At 43.1% G+C, this 17,793-nt stretch overlaps 3 protein-coding genes across 4 annotated transcripts; all 3 read right to left on the bottom strand.

Moving 5' to 3' along the window:
* Nucleotides 1-2,820: 2,820 nt before the first annotated feature.
* Nucleotides 2,821-4,576, bottom strand: LOC133914056 (zinc finger protein STOP1 homolog). Of its 2 annotated transcripts, none has more exons than XM_062357217.1 (2): nt 4,328-4,576; nt 2,821-4,174 (listed from the first exon to the last, which is right to left on the bottom strand). In XM_062357217.1, the coding sequence occupies exon 2, from the start codon at nt 4,128-4,130 to the stop codon at nt 2,997-2,999; it is 1,134 nt and encodes a 377-aa protein (XP_062213201.1). In that variant the 5' UTR covers nt 4,131-4,174; nt 4,328-4,576; the 3' UTR covers nt 2,821-2,996. The 2 variants fall into 2 exon arrangements, with proteins under 2 accessions (XP_062213201.1, XP_062213200.1); XM_062357216.1 differs by having other exon boundaries at nt 4,278-4,574.
* A 3,159-nt stretch (nt 4,577-7,735) lies between these two features.
* On the bottom strand, nt 7,736-8,402 carry LOC133914232 (subtilisin-like protease SBT3.17). The gene is made up of 3 exons (XM_062357363.1): nt 8,200-8,402; nt 7,953-8,050; nt 7,736-7,812 (listed from the first exon to the last, which is right to left on the bottom strand). Exons 1-3 carry the CDS (start codon nt 8,400-8,402, stop codon nt 7,736-7,738), a joined length of 378 nt encoding a protein of 125 aa, XP_062213347.1.
* Nucleotides 8,403-9,868: 1,466 nt separating this feature from the next.
* LOC133913988 (ammonium transporter 3 member 2-like) lies at nt 9,869-10,357 on the bottom strand. The gene has a single exon (XM_062357160.1). The coding sequence runs from the start codon at nt 10,355-10,357 to the stop codon at nt 9,869-9,871; it is 489 nt and encodes a 162-aa protein (XP_062213144.1).
* Between the last annotated feature and the right edge of the window lie 7,436 nt (nt 10,358-17,793).

A 17,793-nucleotide genomic window follows, 5' to 3' on the forward strand; every position in this document is an offset into this window, starting at 1 on the left:
TTAAGATTCGTGTGATTATTTTGTAATAAATAATATTATAATAATAAATATTGTGTATATTGTCTACTAATAATATTGTTATATGTATATGTAACTGATTTAAATATACATATAGTTTACATTTGATTTAGTCTTATAACCAGATACGACACCTCCCGTGCGTATGCTCTGTCTAGCCTCTCTCTACTCTTCCTCCTCTGCTTAGATTGTCTGGCTTCTGATCACAGCTGTGCTGTGTCTGTAATGTGTCGCGTGGTGGTTTTCTCCTTCGGATAGCTGCTTCTTCTCTTCTTCCCCACCGGGGAGGGGAGCCGCTAGGAATCTCGTTGGTACTACTGCACTGTCCGTGTTTTCATTTCCCCGCTTCTGCTACGATCCTACTACTAGGATCCAGGAAACCACCAGGGAGACCAATACTTGCAAGTTCTCGAGTCCTAATCGAAGAGCTACTGAAGTGATTGAGAAACTTCTAAAAGCGGTCGTGCGCGACGCTTTCTTAGTGGATTCCAATCAAGGAGAAACTCAGTTCTATGCTAAAGCTCCCCTTTTTTTAACTGAAAAGCACACTTTGTTGACACAAACCAGAAAAGGGAGTGGAGGGTAATATGTGAGGAGTTATTTTTTATGGAATTGGTGGCAACCAAAACAATTTCGGTTTGGTTCACACGCATCTTGTCATTGTCTTTTTGTCCTCTCCGTTGTAGTTGGCTAGTTTGAACATCACCATTCGTTTTCGCATCTGTTCACCTCACCTGTAACGCTGTTGATTTCATGATATTGTTGCCTAATAGGAGTATCAACTTATGTTTCCTGCTTTGAACACCTTGCCGATGGTGTGCAGGATGTTCGCAAAATCACCAGTATTGCCTTTGGTGACCCCTGAAACTAGTAGCATTGGGCTTCTGTACAACTGTAAGATGCTCCATTTAACTATCTCTTTTGTAGGCTCACCTTTTATACTCAGTTATTCACTCCTCACGCATTGTTCGGAGTTTCCTAGTGGCATCATTTGCTGCCATGCCTAATCACACCACCCATATTCATTAACAATACCAATTTCGAGAGTTTGCCCCTTTCTATGTCAGTTTTACTTTTACTTTTGGGCGGGCGGACAGAGCGTTAAAGATTTGCACCTTATATTTGAATATAAGTCTTGTGTTTTAGTGAAACTAAATTAGATTAGACCAATTGATCTCATATATGCAAACCAGAGAAATGTGAGTTGATGTAGACTCTTTGTGGCTTGTGCAAAAGTAGGCTCTCATTTTTCCAGTAGGGCAGAGGTGACTTTAGCATTCATTACACTTTGTGATGCTCAACAAATTCATGATGGTATGTAACTATTTATTTATTGGGTTAATACATTTACTGGTTCATCTAGGTCTATTTGGTTGAGGTCCCAAAACTGATTTACAGATCTTATCTATATAGTTGTCTATAATCTTTTTTATGGGAGTTTTCTCTGCAATCTACAACCTCACACTTCCAGTTGTCAAAAATGGTTCACTTAGTCATGTTATAGTTTCCAGCTTACCACGGAGTGACTGCATGCCAATGACCCTTGAGCCTTATGTATTTCATTCCTCCAGTGCAATCTCCTGAGTTCACTGGGTGTGAAACTTTCTAAGAACAAATATGAAGATTGAATATCCATCAAAACATTGAATTTGGGAAAACTCAGAGAAGCAAGCTGGGGGCACAGAAAATGGCAGACACTATCAGCTGATCAAACTCAAGCTTCTGTTGCGGATACTGGTGAAGGCAAAACATGTGAAGACGTTGATAAGATGTTGAAAAAGGCATTTGGATGGATCCCTTCGCCGTATTGGAGTGAAGAGAGAAAGGAGGAGGTTCCAAATGCTGAGGTGATAAGTAGCGTATTGAACTATACTAGTCTGATTGGCGCGCCTATGCCGCGTCTATTTTATTTTGCTGTACAGAGCATAACAAAAGAAGATTAAAAAAATTAGGTTCACAAATTTTGTGCATTTCAATATTTATCTATGAATTTATCAATGTTTAACACATTCAATTGATTATAGAGAAAACATTAGTACTTTTGTGTATGCCTATAGTTTTAACATGTTGATGAAAGTAATATTAACCTAAAAAAATTTGTTTCATTTTTTTTTTATTTTTAGATATTTTTCTTTGAGTTTTAGATTATTTTTTTTTCAGTCGATTTATCAATATAACTAATATTCATTTCGATTTTTTTTTCTGAAAGCGATTATCATAATTTCCCCAATCTCATAACTTTGTTTGTGGCACTTTATACAGAGCTTGAAATAGATTATCATTTTAATGTTGCCTTGAAATAGATTGATCGATATCTGGTAGGTTTTTAATTGCACAACCATTACCTATCTCGTGGTGGGTGTGAGCGAAAGTTGCAACTGAATGAAGACACAGATAGCAGTTGCCTTAGCAATAATGATAGCATGGCCAAAGCTGCCAATTCAAAAGAACCCGTGGGCTCGGGCTGGGATGGGCCGGCCGCTTAATTTCCATCGCCTCTCTTCTTTGGGCTGCCCAAATTGGCCCGAACCCTGTCACGAAGCTATCTCGAGAGAGAAAGATGGGCCCGAACCCGGCCCAAATTGATAACTGCTTGCTTCTTATATGTGCATGTGAGGCTTCTGAATTGTGAAAATGATTCTCATAATTCCTCAGCTCATAACTTGGTTTGTGATAGTGTATGGAGAAATTTACCAGATCGCTTTTTAATGCTGCGTTGAAATAGATTGATCAGAACCTTAGTGTTCATTTGCATGACGTATCAGTTGAAGATGTGAATTCCCTCAAAAGGGGGAACAGTAATTTATGTCAAAACCAAGATGCGATCTTGCATTTAGGAAATCGGAACTTTTATTTTAGTGTACACTTTCCTAATTGTTGTACATGCTAGTGCCAGTTCAGTAAGGATAAATTCTAAAATCATTCATCAGTTTTTTCTTCCCTAAGGAATAAATCGCATCGGGTAAAGAGTTCAGAAATCAGAAATCAATTCCTGGTGCCTCGAAGAGATCAAATCCGTCAAAGTCGCAGGAATCAAGGCGCACCGGTGAGAGGAACCCTCGGCCGTCGTCTATACATCGTCCATCGGTGAGAGGAAAGCCTTCGATGCCAGAACAGCTGAAATCATCAAACATGCTGTCGGAGAAGCACTCCATGGTCGCCATTCTGCTTACTGCATCACTGCCCATTGGCATCTGATCAGAACCACTGCCATTGGTGGCGCCAAGGCGATCGGCCGCGTCCTCCTCCTCGGGCGGCAACGCCGGCGCGTGGCCATCGAAGGCGGCGACGTGGCCGAAGAGCTTGTCCTTCCTGGAGAAGGACGTGCCACAGGAGCAGACCCAGCGGTCGCGGCCGCAGTGCTTCTCGTGCGTGCGCAGGTCGGCGAGCACGGAGAACCGCTTGACGTTGCACCGCCGGCAGGTGTAGCTCTTGTCGCAGTGGCTCCTCCGGTAGTGGTTCTTGACGCAGATGGCCGTCTTGAGCGGCCGGAAGTTCCTGTGCTCCCTGTTCCGCTTGCACCCCACGTAGGGGCACGAGTAGAAGCACCGATCCGTCCTCGAGTCTGGTGCCGGCGCCGGTGGCGCGTCACGGCCGGGCTTGGCGAGCGCGGCCGCCGTCTTGTACTCGTCGACGTGGCCGCGCATGTGCATGCGCAGGTTGGCGTCGCGCTTGAATCCCTTGCCGCACACCTTGCAGGAGTGCACGTGCGGCGCGAGGATCTCCTCCTTGGCGAGCTCGATCACCTCGTAGGAGCCCGGGGGCAAGCGCCCGTCGTCCTCGGCTTGGTGGTCGTGGTCAGACGCGTCACTGTCCCCTTCGTTCGGAATCGCCACGCACGGCCGCGGTGACTTGGCGTCCTCCTCTGCCGTGGCCCCGCTGCTCGCGGCGAGGCTCTTGGATATGGAGATGAGCTGCACGGCGATGCAGCTGAGCTCGGCCGACACGATCTGCCCCGGCGCCGAGCAGATGATGCCGCGGAGGTGCCCGATCTTCTGCTCCAGGAAGGTCAGGTACGTCAGCACCGTCCTTGGGTCGGAACTCGACTCCCCAGCTTGGCTCTGCTCGTGCTGCTGAGCTTCCATGGCGTACGCAAGGTTGCACGCCTCCATGGTCCGAGCCCCAAGAATCGCCGCAGCTTTGGCTCAATGGATCCCTGAAATAACAACCAAAAATATGAATCAATAATCTCAAGAAGGTAAAATATGAACAATCCAATCGATATAGTCTTGAAGAAATGCATCTCGCCATCTACTTACAGACAGAAGGTGAGATCAAGAGCGAACGGGCTTGTAGCCTGGTGGCAAACCTTCAAGGAACTAATCAAGATGAGATCAAGATGCCGCCGAGCTTGATCGAGTGCCAGCTGATCAATTGCTAAGTATCAGACCACTTATCTTTTGCTCTCCAAACCCTTTAGTTTGTGTGTCGGTGGTGAATTAAATTGTTCGTCCAGCTGAGCTAATCGAGCTAACTATATATAGTGGTGGTAATAAGAAATCAAGCTGCCATGTGTCTTGTGTGTGTGGGCTCCATGGCGGCGGCTCTCAGCTGGACAGGGTAAGCAGTTGGATGGAAGGCAGGCGGGAGGCGACAGCGAAGGATGGAGGGGCTGGTTGACCGGCGTCTTCTTCGGTAGTTGCTGGCCCTTGGGGCTGTGCTGTGCCCTGGCCAGGAAAGCCGTGGCCTTTTCAACAGCGAGCTGCGAGCGAGATGTTGCAGATGGACCGATTGACCTCACTGGCTGACTTTGTTGCAGTTGCAGACTAATCGCCCCAGGAAGCCCATCCATCCATCATGCTAATCTTGGCGATTACTTGAGTAAACACTTCTGTTCTGTGCAAAAAAAAAAAAGACTTGGTACAATTCGTTCAAAAAAGAAAAGAAAAGAAAAGACTTGGTACATGTACAAAGTAAATCGTTCCACTGCACAAGTATGCCAAGAGCTGTTCAATGCATACATGTATATGTTGACACGTATGTCGCGTTTAGAGCTGGCAGTTTATGACATTAGGCACGGTGCAGCTCAAGGAGCTTTGGTGATTTCCCTTCACTTGCAAATTCGGAAGTATTTCCCTTTCTGGATACGTAGTAACCAAGTCAAAAATCAAAATTACACACAGGGTCGTGGATTGATCGGAAGGAAAGTGACGGCAACTGAACCGGATGAACGGACGGCTGAAGCAAAACACGCTTGCTCCTGCTCTCCCCGGCTCTACGGCACCATTTGAAGGCCGCGAAAGGGACCTTATTTGCCCCTTGGCGTAATCCAGCGCTAATGTTCTAGACTAGATCGTGTTAGCATCCATTCACCCACGTGTAAGCACGTGCCTAATTACGACTTTTCTACTCTACCCCCAAACTGTTAAGGTGCCTGTTTAGAGAGTTTCCAAGATCTGAGCAGTGCAGGGCTCAAGGTTTATCTATATCTCACTCGGTCCCGGTTATATATTTCATCGACCCAAATGACTCTGCAGTATTAAGAGTTTGTTTGACAGAGTTTTTAGAGTAGTTTTTTTGTAGGAATTATGGAGCTCTATCAAACAACAGCTTTTAGCTTTTAACTCCTTAAGTAAAATTCGTGGGGTGATTCTCTACAATGAACTAAAAGTTAGGAAGCTAAAAAAATAGTTTTTCCTGATTCACTTCCAGCAGAAAATCACTTCTCTATATATTTTATTTTAAAGAATCACTTTCAGCTACAGAATCAATTTCTCCAGAGAATCACTCCCTGTAGAGAATTTGAATCAGAAAGAATTCTACCAAACAAGTCCTAAGATAACGCAGTTGAGAACATGCCTCAACTACACGGTGGTAGGTTCTCTAGGTGTGAGGCTATCAATTAGGACTTGAACTCTCATCATTGCAAAAAAAAAACTCTCGTGTGTTTTTCGTAGTCATGACATGATCGCTCAGCGATAGCGTGCGGGTTATAGCTAACTTTCGAGATCTTTACTTAAACTTTAAATGCAATTCTTTCAGGATAAAATGTCTCTCTCCTGAGTCAGTGATGAGTTTTTTTTTTAAGATAACGCAGCTACCATCTGGTAAAAATCCAACAGCCTCGATCATGGTTCAGTAAGAACCTACGGTCAAATTAGATACGGTAAAAAGACACTGAAGCCTGTGATGATTGATGAGCAATGAAGCGTGGATGTTTTCCTTCAAACCGTTTACTAGCATAACGAGGCAACAAAGCTGGGAACCGTCGTCGTCAACTACTTGTGCTCAGTTGCTGCTTCTCCAGACAAGGATGGATGGATTCAAGGAGGAGTGACGAGTTGAGGCCTTCTATTTTGGAGTTTAATCCTTTTTATCGTGGGGATGTTCTACTTTATCTTCTGTTCTAGGTTCCATTTAGATCATGGCCATGCTTTATCGTGGCATGTAATGAACTCTCTTTTTCTCCTACATTACATGCTTTCTTAAATCAGAACCCTTCTATGGGGTGGCGAAGCTAGAGCAAAGAAAATTCTGGTGCACCACCTCATCATACTTATAGTAACATGTACATTTTCAAATAATATTTTACTAAATAGTATTGTACTGTATTTTTTACCCTGATGGATGTGCACTATGGAGGTACAATTCTATTGCTCTCAAAATTCAAAACACTATTAAAATAATTATGAAAATTCTGAAAAATATATATTGTAGAGGATACTACGATCTATATCTAAGAAAAATTCAAACAAAAATATGATATGTACAATGAGAAATAAAAAGGACAAATTTTATTGTACACTGCATCTTTTTTGTTTCTTATTGTAAAAGTAATTGTTTGAATTGAATTTTTTTAGAGATAGATCATAGCATCCTCTATAACATATTTTTTTAGAATTTTTCGACTATTTCGATAGTGTTTTGAATTTTGAGACCAATAAAACGTAGTGTTTTTTTTATTTATTTTTAACCTGCTGTTCGTTGGAAATGCGACATCATTATTTTTTTAAAGGTGTCGTTAATACCTTGCTTCTCAACCGATGTCTAGATTTTGCAATTTTGCAACTAGCGATAGTATCTTATTTTTGTAATTTTTTCAAACGAACGGCTAGTTTTTTAATTTTTATTTTTGAAATTTAAAAATAAAAAGCTCTCCTAACTTTTTCTTAGGTTCTATTTGTTTGGGTTTCTACAAGCTACAGTTTCTCCAGAAACCAACTTCTATTACAAGTATATCTGAATTTGATTCTAGCTTCTCAGACTTTTAAAATAGTAAAAACTATTTTTATATTAAAAAATATAACTAAAATAAATAAAAATAGACTGGTTGTTTCAGTTCTCGCTTCTGCGAAACAGAACCCGCGTGAAACCAAACAAACAAGCCTTAGAATCGCAGGAAAGCTCGTTCTTTTGACGGGCCAACTGGTTTACTTAGTGGGGATAATATGGGCCGTAACTCGTTCTATCATGGGCCTCAAAAGTTTCTACCCATGTTTTCATTTGATTTGGTTGTTACTCGTTTCTGTTGGGCCTTTATGAGGTCAGCTAATTTGGTGGGCCGCAATGTTTACTTCGTCTTTGTACTGAATTAGGCTTTCAATGGCCCGGACTATAAAACAAGAAGGTTACAAGACAAAACAAAACAAAACAAAAAGATTACAACAAGTGCATCACATGTTCATCTAACCAAGATTACAAGAAAGACAAACCAAAATGTTTGAATCGGCTGTGATGAAGGACCAAAAAAGGAAGAAGGTAAAACTAGCACATGCAATTAGCTGACGTCCTCGAAGTTGCTGCTCATCAGCTGCAGAGTCGCGCTCGGCATCACTCGGTTCACCTGAGGCTGCTCTGCAAAACAAGTCAGTTACCCCGGGGTTAAAAGGTTAATTACAGTGAGGCAGCATATGCACATGCGTAAATGCTGCAGCTAATACGCATCAAGATCTGGTGAGATGGTGATTAATTGGTTGATGATTAAGCTTAATTACTCTTGACCGCCTCCAGCTCCGACGGCGTTAGCCTCGCCGAAAACCCGCTAACGACGTTCTTGTAGTTGTACACGATCGACGCCTTGGCCTTCTCCTCACTTCATCGATCCGGCCAGAAAAGAAAAAAAATCAAGGTGAACTCGTCGTCGTGCCATGATCTTTGGACCATGCATGAGGTTCGATTCTAAGATCAATGGAGAACAGTGCTGCTTGGATGCATGGGTCGTGTCGGCACGTACGTACGTACCTGCCGAGGGCGGCGGCGAGGATGCCGAGCTGGTGGGTCTGGCAGTCGACGCCGGGGGGAGCGGGATCGACGTAGACGAGGTAATTGGCGACCCGCTCATCCGCGGCTCCAGCCATGGCGGCGGCAGATGCCGTCGCGACGGCGAGCGTGAGGATGACGAAGGCGAGGGAGATGGAGATGGAGCTGGACGTGGAATGCTTCATGGTAAGAGGCGGTTCAGCCAGATCGGCGATGGGTTCTCGGGCAAAGTTATCGATCGATCACCATGTTTACGAGGAGGAGACGAGGGGTCGGTAGCAAACGGCGGCGCTCTTCAGTGCAGGCGGTAGGAAATGCAGCTCTAAAAATAGCGCCAATCTCCTGTACGTGTAAGAGAGATACGAGGTAGTGTGCACTGTGCAGAGAAATGCGAAAACGAGACTTCGCATATCATGAACAACTTCTCCATTACAGGTTCAGATTGTACAAATTAATTACATGTCTTTGATCTGTAAAAATAAAAGGTTTTAGACAACTAATTGTTATGATCATCTAACAGTCTAAATTAAACGAAAAGTTCAATATCAAATATAATTAATAAATAGCTAATTTTGGAATTGAAAATTATGAAAACATAGTAGTTTGATTTTTATACAAAATAGGAAGCAAAATACCAAATAAAGAGTCTATATAAAATACAATTAACCAATAGCTAAAATTAGGATTAAAAATAATGAAAAAAATAGTAGTTCGATTTCCATACGGGTTGGAAAGTAAAATATCTAAATAAAGGGAAAATTGGGAAAATGTTACTGAAACAAAAATGTCACTATTCATGTGTCACGGACGTAGTGGTATTTTCACTATTCAGTGGCATTTTTCCAAATGGCCTCTAAATAAAAGTCCGTGTAAAATTACAGTTCATAATAGTTGAAACTGGGATTAAAAATATAAAAAGAAGGGCTTGTATCAAATACAATTTTAGAAAAAATAAAAAGTTAGTGATATCATTTCTATATAAATTCATAAGCATGTTAGGGTTCAGGATCGTGCAACTCAAAGTCATTGCGTCAAGCAGGCCGCGGGACAAGACACAACACATACATTGCGCATGATAGAAACCATGGTCACTAGCAACGATAAAAGTGACATCAACAAATCCATAGATCGACAAGACGGGACATAGGATCGGATCGATAGTGGAAGTGATAGGCGTTGTTATATTAGACTTACTGAGCAACTCAAAGTTGCGATGTCAGACACACGATGGGGCAAGGTGCAGCCTAAAGACTACTGATGGTGAAGCCATGATCTACAATAATGACTAAGGGATATCAACAAAGCTCTAGCTCATCAGGATAAGACATGTAAGCTAGCCACTCATCATTGTCGTGGCAGTAGGCGGGTGAGGAGCTTTGTTTGACTGAATTTGTTACAGAATTTCAAAATCACACATAGATTTATTGTTGTATAACACAAGATTGTGATATGAGATAGGCGATGAGGCAACTATAACCCGCATGTTGGAGGTCGAGCAGCAACCTATGTTAGCAACAATGGACAGTGAGGAAGATAGATTTGTTGATTGATCGTATGGATGCGAATTTACAATCGAAGTGAGTGTAAAAAATACGGCGCAACGAAGCTAACTACGTAAATACGTGGGCCACTTAATTCCATGCATGCCTTTTCAGTTTGGGGTAATTGATACCGGCGCAACGGCGGCGCGCGTACCGTGGCCGCCGTGCTTGGTGATGTCGTACAGCTCGCCGTCCTCCCACAGCGCGTACGCCTCCTCGCCGTGCACGGCGTCGTCGCCGACCTCGAGCTTGTCCTCGGGCATGCGCAGCGGGACGACCAAGTTGATGGCGACGCAGATGATAGACGCGACGACCACGTTCCAGCCGATGATGAAGAGCGCGCCCGCGAGTTGCTTCCCAAACTGCGCGCCGCCGACGCCGCCGTAGATGGCTCCCTTGGAGTTGGTCACCGGGAGGAAGAGGTTGCACAGGGTGGGCTCCGCGAAGAGGCCCGTGAGCAGGCCGCCGAGCAGGCCCGCGACGCCGTGCGTGTGGATGACGCCGAGGGTGTCGTCCACTTGCTTCGGGATCTTGGAGCGCTTGTGCGGGATCATCATGGTGTACCACGGGATGCTGGCGGCGAGCGCGCCCGTCACCATGGCCGCCCAGCCCTGCACCACACCTGCATCATGCATCGAACGAAACGAAGCCACAGAAGATCAGATCTCAAGGTCAAAATTAGGCAAAACGCTGACTGTAAAGTCAAAATTTGTCTCTCTGCAAATTTATCATTAAGAAAGTCAAAGTCAAAATTTTATCACTAAGAAATTAGGCAAAATGCTAGTTGTGGCATCAATTTCATTCGTTGTCATAATCAATTGTACTGTGTCTAAAATGAAAATCTGCAGAGAGACAAATTTTGACTTTGACCTTCTTGGTGATAAAACGCGCGAAGTACTAGAGACTGGCACACCAGAGATTCCTGACGAAATACTCCCATCAGGGACAAAAAAAGAATATGTATAACTATCTGTGGCTGGAAGGTCGATTTGTATAATTAGCATCATTAGTGTTGTCATCAGTGCTTGATCGCCATCCAATCAGTGCATTTAGTTATTATCTGTACAAAATAGTCAACTTGATAACGATTAACGACTAATAAAAATCTGCGCCAGCCACGAACAAGCAGAGTTGTCTGTGGGAATTAATTGGTCACTCTTAACTCCCTGACTTTTAGTTCATTTCAGAGAATCATTCCTACAAATTTCACTCAAGGAGCTAAAAGCTGAAAGATGCTGTTTGACAGAGCTCCCTTGATTTCAATCGGGAAGCTGCTCTGGGAGCTCTGCCAAACAGACCCTATGATTTTTCTGGTACAATATAGAATCTCAGAAAAGATGATATTTTTCATATTTTTTTATATGAATCTAATACTCTATGCAGGAAAAGAACGAACACCAAACAGTGCCATACACTGAGTCATGGAATTGGAAATGATTTCACTGAAACCTAGCGAACAAATAACTAAAAGAGTAAAAAAAAAAATCCAAAAAAAGTTTAAAAAAAACAAAGATTCAGTATATGTACAACTTACATGAGCGTGACGATTCAGCTTGTCGTTTCTACAGACCGTACGTAGTAGGTTCACCTTAAACAAATTCGTGGGTTCCTTTTCTTTTCCAGAAGGTATTTAACCGTTCATTCAATTTTATATATTGGCCAGTCACGGTCGACATGTAAATAGTACTAGCACAACTCTAGAACTCGAGGTCGTTGTGCTTAACTGACAAAACCATTCGTAACTATGTGCCCATGGTTGGCAGTACATTTCTTCCATCATATCGTAGCGTTGCATGTTGTAATGTGTTCGTGTGCTAGACTATGATGAACGCAACGATGAATTTCACAATTGAGATTTTGGTAGTCGAGGCGAAAAGGAAAAGAAATGTTGAGATTTTGCTAGTACAGCATGCACGCACCAATAATTTACCATCTATATTTGTTATTGTGCCTCTAGGAAGGTTGAAACTTGCAGTACGGTAGACTGGTAACTGGTGGATATCACAGTCGTAATTTACTATCAGCTCTGAAACAATGCAGGCGCATGCAATCAGATAAGAAGGTTTCCGCATCCGAGCGTCGGCTCGGTTGGCAAGACGGCGCGTGCGCCCGAGCCAGCGAGCGTTCGAGCGTTGCTCAACGCGAGTTTGCACCGTGTTTTTCATTTATTTTCAGATCTGCCTCTCGTGCGTGAAGCTATAAGGGGATCGTGACGTACCCGTCACCTACGGAACCAGCTGGTTTCGTCGATTCCTAGAAGGACGTTTTGCTTCGTATAGATGTAGGTCTGTGTGTTTGTGTTGGGTGGTGTGTGTGTTGTTGTGTGTGTTTGTTTGTTCGAACAGATGCTACATTTGTACCCAGTCGAGAGGTGTCAAAAAAAAAAAAAGATAAGAAGGTTTCCAAAGTCAGATTGAACAGCGAAAAAAGAAATGAACGCAGAGACTTTTCTTCTATGGTGTCCTACAAATAGCTGTGCAGTTTACAAGTCTGGACGAGTTTGAGTACAAGCAACTTAAACCTTTTTCTCATGTACAGTTTTTTCCACCATCTCAAGAAAAAAATGGTTATTCAGTTTTTACACGGATCGACATGAGGAACATCCTCCGATGTTTGTGAGAACAGCAAAATTCTCAGAACCTCCCGTTAAGATTTGGAGACCAAACAGCGCTGTCAGACAACAAACTAATGATCGTCTATGCGTTTGTGAAAACAATTTGGGTTGCGATTCTGAACAGCTTAGCACTTGCTAGTTTGCTCCTCCATTCGGCAGCAGAAGCCTCGAGGACGGCGGCGCCAAGGCGTGGCGTCGGCCGGGGCGGCGGCAAGCGCACCCTCCGATATTGCGGGAGGAGATGGAGGGAAGAGATGGGTGAATATGGAAGTCAGGGGACCGGAACGCAGACGGCACGTAATTACACTACTATAGAACGAGTTAAAAATTACTTTCCATCGATATTAGTTTAATAGTAACTGAAACCTAAAGTATATCAGTATCAATCCTTAATCTCTCGCACGTGAAAAATAAGAAAGACGGTAAGAACCGATACTGATACACTGATAGCCACCGTAAGACCTTAAATCCGGGATCTACTGTACCTCCTGTATCAGTTCCTGTATTAAATAACTGATACGTATAGTATAACAATAGTAATATCACAATCAAATTTTGTACATAAATATTATAGTTTATAGTACAAAATATTTACAAACTATACTGTTTATTACAAACCTGGTATATAGGCTAACAAAACATAGCAAAAAAAAAAGTATAAACCACAAGCAGCTTAGGGTGCAGACGTGACTTCTAAGACTATTTTTTATCCTTGTCTTTACCTCCGATGAAATCAGCATCGGTTTACTCATCTGAATAATAGTAAGAATGAGTACAGAAGGTACTCAACAAGTCCTATACTACTTTAAAGTGTTTGATAAATACATACAAAGGTGATTTAAGGATAAAGCTTTGCAGTTTAATTTTAAGCGTAAAGTAGTTTATGCAGGTATGCCTGTCTTATTTATGATGGACTTTAAAACAGTTTAAATGATTCAAAACCAGGTAACAAGTTATATATGGGGTTTTCTCAGTCCTAAGAGGGGCTACACCTCACTTCGTAATACCTTTCATCACATCTGTTGTACCTCTAGCACCATACAGATCCTGATGGATTTAGCCAGCAACCTCATCACATAGACATCTAGTCCACACACTTACTCATCAAGTCACATGCACCAGAGTCTAGTCAAAAAGGTTCTATCTTTGCATGTCCATGATCATGGACACGGCTATTAGAATAGATTTACACTCAGCCTAGATTGTACAGTACTCAGCCTATAACTATTGCAAGCAGAGTAGTGAATCATACCGAGACTCTCCAAACATCTTTTATGTCGAGATTTTCTACGAGATTTACCCCCAAGCGCCAGAGTCCGTGTACTGAAGATCAGTCCCTTTTTAAGCTTAGGTCGGTACTAGCAACCTCCAAACAGATGAACAGATAACCACTTGGTTGCTCGCTACCAAGCAGTTCCGCCAATTTATCGAGCGCATTTTTCGTATTTCTTTATTGTCGATAACTGCTCGGTTTCGGTAACTATTCGGTTTTAACGATTTATCGAGCGGTTTTCTCGAATTTCAGAGATGTTTAATAAAAAAACCGAAAAAATAGTTCAACCTTGTAAAATAAATAACTAATTCATGTGAGCTTCAAATTAAATGAATTTTTTTCCTTGTAACATGACAAAAGTATTTATATTCATAAAAAAGTTAAATATTTTCTGTGAGAAAATGTATTTGCTAAACAAAGTTAAATGCATAGTTTACTCTTTGCTAATCTAAAAATTATGAAACCAATTTTTTTTAGTCTTGTTACATGATTTTTTGTCTTTTAAAAATAATGAACTCATAAAATATTGTAACATACAGGATTATACAGATGTGTTGCAACTAGATTAATTCATAACTAACCCATCACACCTTCAAAATTAGTGAAACCACTTTTATTAGTTTAATTATACTATGCTTTATGTAGGAAAAATAATGGTAGACATGAAAAAGTTAATTACAGTGCTGTTTTTAATATATTCACTTTATGCTTCTGAACTTTGTAAAAATCATGGAGAAATTAATAATACTCTAACTGAAGCGAAACTAATTTTAAAGATCATCTTAAGATACACTATACATAAGAAAAATATATGTTTTCATATTAAGCTTTTTCTTAACATAAATTAATAAATGAGCTGCGCGCTTCAAGTTTTTTTCCTTCAAAATTCCTCCATACAGAATATGATCAAAGGATATTATTTTTGTTTTTTTTTTCACAGAAGTTTTTATAATTGTCTCTGGTTTTTTAAAGATTTTTTCTGATTTTTTTTTTATTTTTTTTAAATTTAAATTCAATAACCGATCGATTTATATAATCAGAGCGGAATGGTAAGATCCGTTACCATAAATTTTGAGCGGTAACCGACGAATTTATCAACCCTGATTGTAACCGGACCTAGCATCCAGCAAAACTGGCCAATTGATGACCGGCTTCTATCAGATTCACATGGCCATGCAACTCCTTTACCGGCGAAACCCGGCACATCGCCGAGCGTACGAACCGGCGAAGCACGCCATCTTGGCAAAGGTCCCTGCCATGGAGTTCCCTTCTTCGGACGATGCTGAGCAACAGCGTTTACAATCTTTCTAGGCAGAGAAACCCGGCGATCCGATTCTAGAGATGACTGCACCGCACTAACCTTAGCCCTCACCGATGGACTTGCTAAACATGCTTCAGCCACCAACAGATCATCCTTCGTGAACCCTGCATCCAAGGCTGTGCTCAGGAAACCGCCTGATGAAATGGAAGACACAAACGATCCTTCACAGTCAGAATCTTTCTCTTCTTCACCGGCGATCGGCCAAAACCGAAACCCAGAGCCACTATCTCGTCGATCATGAAGTGGATCCGGATTGCCACGCACGATATGTCTGTCCCCAACCGGTGTCCAGTCGTCGTCCCTCTCTTCAATGCTCTGAGAAGCCAAGGCAACCCCCCTCCGCCATCGTCGAAACCATCAGCTCCTTCAGCGAACATCTACTCCTCCTCCTTCTCACCTGCTGCTGATCTTCAACTATCACAGATTGCTCTCTCACTCGGACCCTGTTTCTTGACCTGTTCTTGCCTTCTGCTTGCAAATTCTTGGACGGCATGTGAAGTCTCTGCGCGGGCTGTCATTGGTGCAAATGCTCCCTCTTCCTGGTCGTAAACTACAAATAATTTCTCTTGAGCATCTGTGATATACTTTCATCCAGCTTTACTTAGCATCATGTGTTGCGTGTAGTCAACCTATTAAAGTTTTAACGACAGATGTATGTATATAAAAGGAAATTCTTCTTTCCGACAGAGCATGCGTTGACGGCTTGGCACGAACGCCACGCTCACCGTGAATTATTCTTCAAGCTCTTTGCCCAAGTCAAAATCAAATCGAGCACTGCGAATCCACAACCTGTTATTTATGTAACTTTTGCTGACGTGTACGTACTAGTTGATATATAGCACTAGTAAAAGATATGTATTTACAACTTGTTTTAGGGCAGGATGTGTATTTACAACTATGTTGGCAAAGAAATGACTAGTAACAACAATAGCCAATCAACCTGCTCCTAACTTAATCCATCATGACGAATCCATTGTTATGGACCTATCTTGAACCATTATAGGGATATCATATGAACCCACATGCTCTTGCCTATGTAGTTAGGCAAAGATAGCCAACCAAGGAAGAGAAAATAGTATATTCCGTAGTCTTCAGCTCGTTCCAAGTTGATGGTAGCCAGCAAATACTGAGCTTTTCTCTGAGAAAACAAAAGGAAAACAACACATGAGCGTCGAAGCCGCCCATGTTGACCCACCCACCAACCAACCACAAAACCAGTCCACAGCAGCACCCAGTCAACTGGTCAAGAGTCCTGAAAGGCAAAGAGCTCAGGGGACCCACCATCAAACCCATCAGGGCCGTCGATAGCCTCTTGGACGACGGTCATTAAGTGGCATAATGGTCTCTCAAAGTAGTTATTGTTAGTCTACCAGAGATGGGAGATTTTGTTCGACCCAATAATAATTAGGCGAATTTAGAAAATACTATGACAATAAGATTATTGTCGGTGATATAGAAACCAGGGGTCTTTGAGTTTCGAGGTCAGGACAACAGAGTGTCATGTGGCGCCCTCCCTCAGAAGTTATCTCCCCGAGGTCTGAGAAGACCAAGTCCCGGGAGAGGGTGCTCGGGACCATGCACAGTGGTCCATGAGCACCCGAGTTCTCCGATGACAAGAGAAGTCAGTTCCGGGAGAGAGTGCTCGGGGCCATGAACAGTGGCCCCCGAGCACCCAAGTTCCCCGAGGACCAGAGCAGTCAAGTTTCAGGAGAGAGTGCTCGGAGACGTGAACAGTTGTCCCCGAGCACCCGAGTTCCCCGAGGACCAAAAGAGGGGGCATATCCGGGAGAGAGTGCTCGGGACTGTGAACAGTAGTCCCCGAGCACTCACAGTTCCCCGAGGGCCTGAGAAGTCTTTCGCTGGTGTTCCCCACAGGGAATCAGTGGTGAGGTGTCAACTGGTGAGAAGCCCGATGCTGCATTTAAGAGGACGCATGGCTTGTCACTTCTAACCACTCTCCTCACGCTTGCTGTTAGTCCCTACCACGGTCTAGCAGGGAGGTGTGGGGATATTTAATGTGCTGGTCCCATCGCACGTCATCCGGCGTGTCTCGGGATAACATCGCAGGGCTCGAGGCGCGACGCCTGCTGCTCTGCTGTGTCAGACTCGCTCTGACCAGGCGGGCACGCGGGGCTGCTCGGTGGCTGCCCGACGGGCCCTCCCCGCTGCATCCGCTGAAAAGCGGAATGATGACAACGAAGACCGAACGGGGGCGCGTTTTCAACTCTCCCCGTCACCTCAAGTTGCAGCCCATGATAGTTGCTTTCCATTTATGACGCCTTGAAACTTACGTCAATCCTTTCTGGGCACGCAACCTGCCCCGCCGGGTATAAAAGAGGGGCGGGCTCCCCGGAGAAAAGAGGACCAAGACAAAGAGACGAATTTTTTAGAACACATCGGACAGAGCCTGAAGAACACATTGGACGGAGATCAGTCAGGGCACATCTGATGAGCTCCGGACGACGACGACGGAAGAAGCACGAAGCTCTAGACTTAGACAAACATTCTTGTAACACAACAGATCCTCAGAGAGACATTCTCAGAGCATTTATAGCATATACAAATGAGTAGTGTATTACGCTTAGTGCGGCCTGAACCTGTCTAAAAATTCCCTGAGCATTTACTTCCTCCTGCATCCAATTATTCACTCTACCTGCATCTCATTTACTCCCATTTATTTCACGTACGAGGCGGACTCAGAATCATCCTCGACCAAATCTCAAAAAAAGTACCTCCGGATCCCCACTTAAGAAGTTCACCCTCCGACAATTATCTAAGTTGAAAAATTTATCGGTATCTTTATAATATATATCCTAAGACTTACATA

Source organism: Phragmites australis, chromosome 4 (assembly GCF_958298935.1).
Source record: "Phragmites australis chromosome 4, lpPhrAust1.1, whole genome shotgun sequence".
Taxonomy (NCBI): Eukaryota; Viridiplantae; Streptophyta; class Magnoliopsida; order Poales; family Poaceae; genus Phragmites; species Phragmites australis.